Genomic DNA, 2,992 nt, shown 5'->3' on the forward strand with positions numbered 1-2,992 from the left:
CTATTTATCTGCAGGTGGATGCATCAGAATGGAGCAGAGCAGGGAGCTTGTAGCTCACAGTGGTAGCTTCTATATCACAGCTACAAGCTTTGTCTCCTCCTGATCACAACAATTTGATTAAATAAACACTCAAAAATGCAATTTTAAGATAAATGTTCTTTATATATGTGAGAAATGCTAGAATAACATGTTAAAAACACATTTTTGAGCAGGTCTTTAAAAGTATACATTTAGATATTTTTACAGTATTTTTTTATTTACCTTTTGGTGTGCAAAACCTCCGAGAGGTTAATTTTGCCAACAGATTTATAAAAAGATGAATAAAATAAAAAATATATTACTGATGTTTCATGCAAAATTGCACCAAAAATTATTTTAACAAGTCACTAATTTGGCTAGTCTCCATTCAAATATGTTAAATTCAAAAAATAAAAAAATGTTCTTTGCTAAATATTTATTTCATTTAAAATATGAGACTAAAGTTGCGTGCTGGAGCTCTGAAACTATCAGCTGAATCAAGATGAACATTAAAACAACATGAACCTGACTCTGCTCTAACTCTAAAATGTTGAGGGGGTGAGATGTTGACTTAAAGAACATCTCTGATCCAAGATATTTTCTCCAGAAAATTCCTCATCCAGAGCTGTGCGTAAATGACCGTTCTCTCCCACAGCGTGCGCCGGAGGGGCGGCGCGTCTGACAGCTGATGTCACGGCATCCAGGCAGATCTCAGCCCACACGCGCGCAGCCTCTATAAATACGTGCAGGCTCCACTGCGTAAAGCGCATTTGCCTCTCCAGCCAACCCGTGCGCACCGAGCACCTCATCCTCGCCGAGTTGGAGGGAAACCGTGGAAGCTCCGCGAACTCCAAGCAAGAATCGACATGTCTTCCTACTTGTCATCCGAGAGCCGCCGGGTCAGCCCGTCCGTCCACGGCAACAAGTTCGACACGGCGCACCGCAAGAAGGCCGTGGCGAACATTTTCGAGAACGTCAATCAGGACGCGCTGATGAGACTCTTCCAGAAAACCGGCGACATGAAGGCGGAGGAGCGCGTGAGGAGCATCTTCTCCTACACGCAGGACCCGGAGGAGACGGCGCGCGCGCTGATGGCTCTGAAGCAGCGAAAGAAGGACAAGTTCCTGCAGATCGCGGGGATGGTCCGACAGCTGCTGAAACTGCGCTGAGCTGCTGCGCGCCTCACTGCATGTGAGCTGATGTGAAAACATTAGCTATGTGACTGGGTCACCGCCGCAGGTGCGACTCACCTGTCGCCATGGCGAGGCGGCGTCAGGCTCCGAGGAGAGCGCGCAGCCGGGACCGGTACCGGTACCGGTCCGGCCGAGGCGCCACGCCGCGGCTACGGCCTCGTGGACGGAGGCAGCCGAGAGCCCCGCAGCTGAAGGGGCTGAAGTGACTGGGGGGACATGAAGGGAATCCCACAGACTTGAAGTGACCGATGCATTCCTATGGATGCGTGACTGTGAAGAAGCGCCGTGCGCGTGCAGGCGCGCGTTCCTGCTGATGCTGCAGGAAGACTTTCTGGTGCCTATGTTACTATTGCCTGTCCTTGTATGAACACAAGGCCCATGAGTGGCCACTACTGTGTCTCCAATGATTTTGTTATTTTTAATAAATTATACTAAAGTTGAGCTCCTGTTTGGTCCTTCTTCACACACTTTGTTTTAATATAGCTGTAACATGGTCCGCCCAATAGGGAAAGATTTTTGTTGATCATAAACATACATTTTAAGCTTAATGTGAGATAATTATTCCAATTTATTTACATTTTTTACGTCAAAGTGGCAAAAAACCAAATGTCCAGCTGCAAGATTTAGAACAGCACACCAAACAAAGTCACCATGGAAACACAACCTAGTGCTTTTGTCATTTGGAGCAGACTGGTTGAGTCATACACACAAAATAACTATGGAGAAGACCCACGTTTTCCAGGTGTTTACTGCATTTGACCCAGACACGGAGAACACTTTCATGAGGGATTGAGTGACTCATGAGAGGATGTGGTTAATCATCATCGGGCTTCCCCCTCAACAGCATGGCTCACCACAGACCGGTACAAACTAGTTTGGCTCTGGCCCGGCCTGAGAGGCCAGGGCGTGGGGCGTCTCTGTGGTGTGTTGGTGTTAAAGCATTTAATAATCATCCCTGCCCTGCTGATAAGAGCCTGTTTAAGCAGCTTACACATGAGGAGGCTTTGCTTTCTTACTGTCTGATTCTTCATCAAAGCACAAACAAACCCTCCATTATTTCACTGCTAATGCTACATTAACACTCTGAAATGTTTTCTTGTGGTAACGTGTACAAGCAGACTGCACTGCAGATACACAACACACGCAGTTGGGTTGTTGCCTGCTAATCTCCTTGCTTTGATAGTCCCTCTGCCGGCTCAAACCAGTTTGCAGGGTTGCTTTGCATGACATCATCAGCATGTGCTGCAACACAGAAAGCGCCGGTATCAGCTGCCTCAAGGTGTGCACCTCCCAGGTGAGTCTGGGCAGAGGAGTGTTTGCGTAGGACAAATGAGTCTTCTTGCGCACACAGACGAGTCTCTTTGTTTTCCTCCTGTTGAGCAATGAAAACAGCTTCCAAAATCATGCATATTATCAGTAATCAGAGGTGGCACAAAAGCTAGTAGTTTTAATTAATGTTCACAGATTTAATTAAGTAACTTTCTGAAAAATGGGCGGAGCTAGAACACTTTATATGGGGGGAGAAGACTTTGGAACCAAAGACCAAAAGTATCCAAAATACTGTTTATTATTGTTATCTATATTGTACTGAGAAAATGAAACATTGGATCGATTATTACATTTAACATTATTAGTTTTCATCAAATTAAAATACAGAGTTGATGGTTTACTCAACCTAAAAATGTAATTCTAATATGGTGTCAATACGCAGATTGTTTAGAAATGTTAAATTACTTAATAATTGCAACAAATTACAGAGTTTTTGTTAATTGATCCAATGT

At 44.9% G+C, this 2,992-nt stretch overlaps 1 protein-coding gene across 1 annotated transcript; it reads left to right on the plus strand.

Moving 5' to 3' along the window:
* Nucleotides 1-767: 767 nt before the first annotated feature.
* tcima (transcriptional and immune response regulator a) lies at nucleotides 768-1,652 on the plus strand. Its single transcript, XM_024275635.2, has one exon. The coding sequence runs from the start codon at nucleotides 885-887 to the stop codon at nucleotides 1,185-1,187; it is 303 nt and encodes a 100-aa protein (XP_024131403.1). The 5' UTR covers nucleotides 768-884; the 3' UTR covers nucleotides 1,188-1,652.
* The last annotated feature ends 1,340 nt before the right edge of the window (nucleotides 1,653-2,992 follow it).

Source organism: Oryzias melastigma, linkage group LG9 (assembly GCF_002922805.2).
Source record: "Oryzias melastigma strain HK-1 linkage group LG9, ASM292280v2, whole genome shotgun sequence".
NCBI lineage: Eukaryota > Metazoa > Chordata > Actinopteri > Beloniformes > Adrianichthyidae > Oryzias > Oryzias melastigma.

What these genes read in the sequence shown, in the direction of transcription:
- tcima (XM_024275635.2), top strand. Translation starts at nt 885, where the DNA reads ATGTCTTCCTACTTGTCATCCGAGAGCCGCCGGGTCAGCCCGTCCGTC.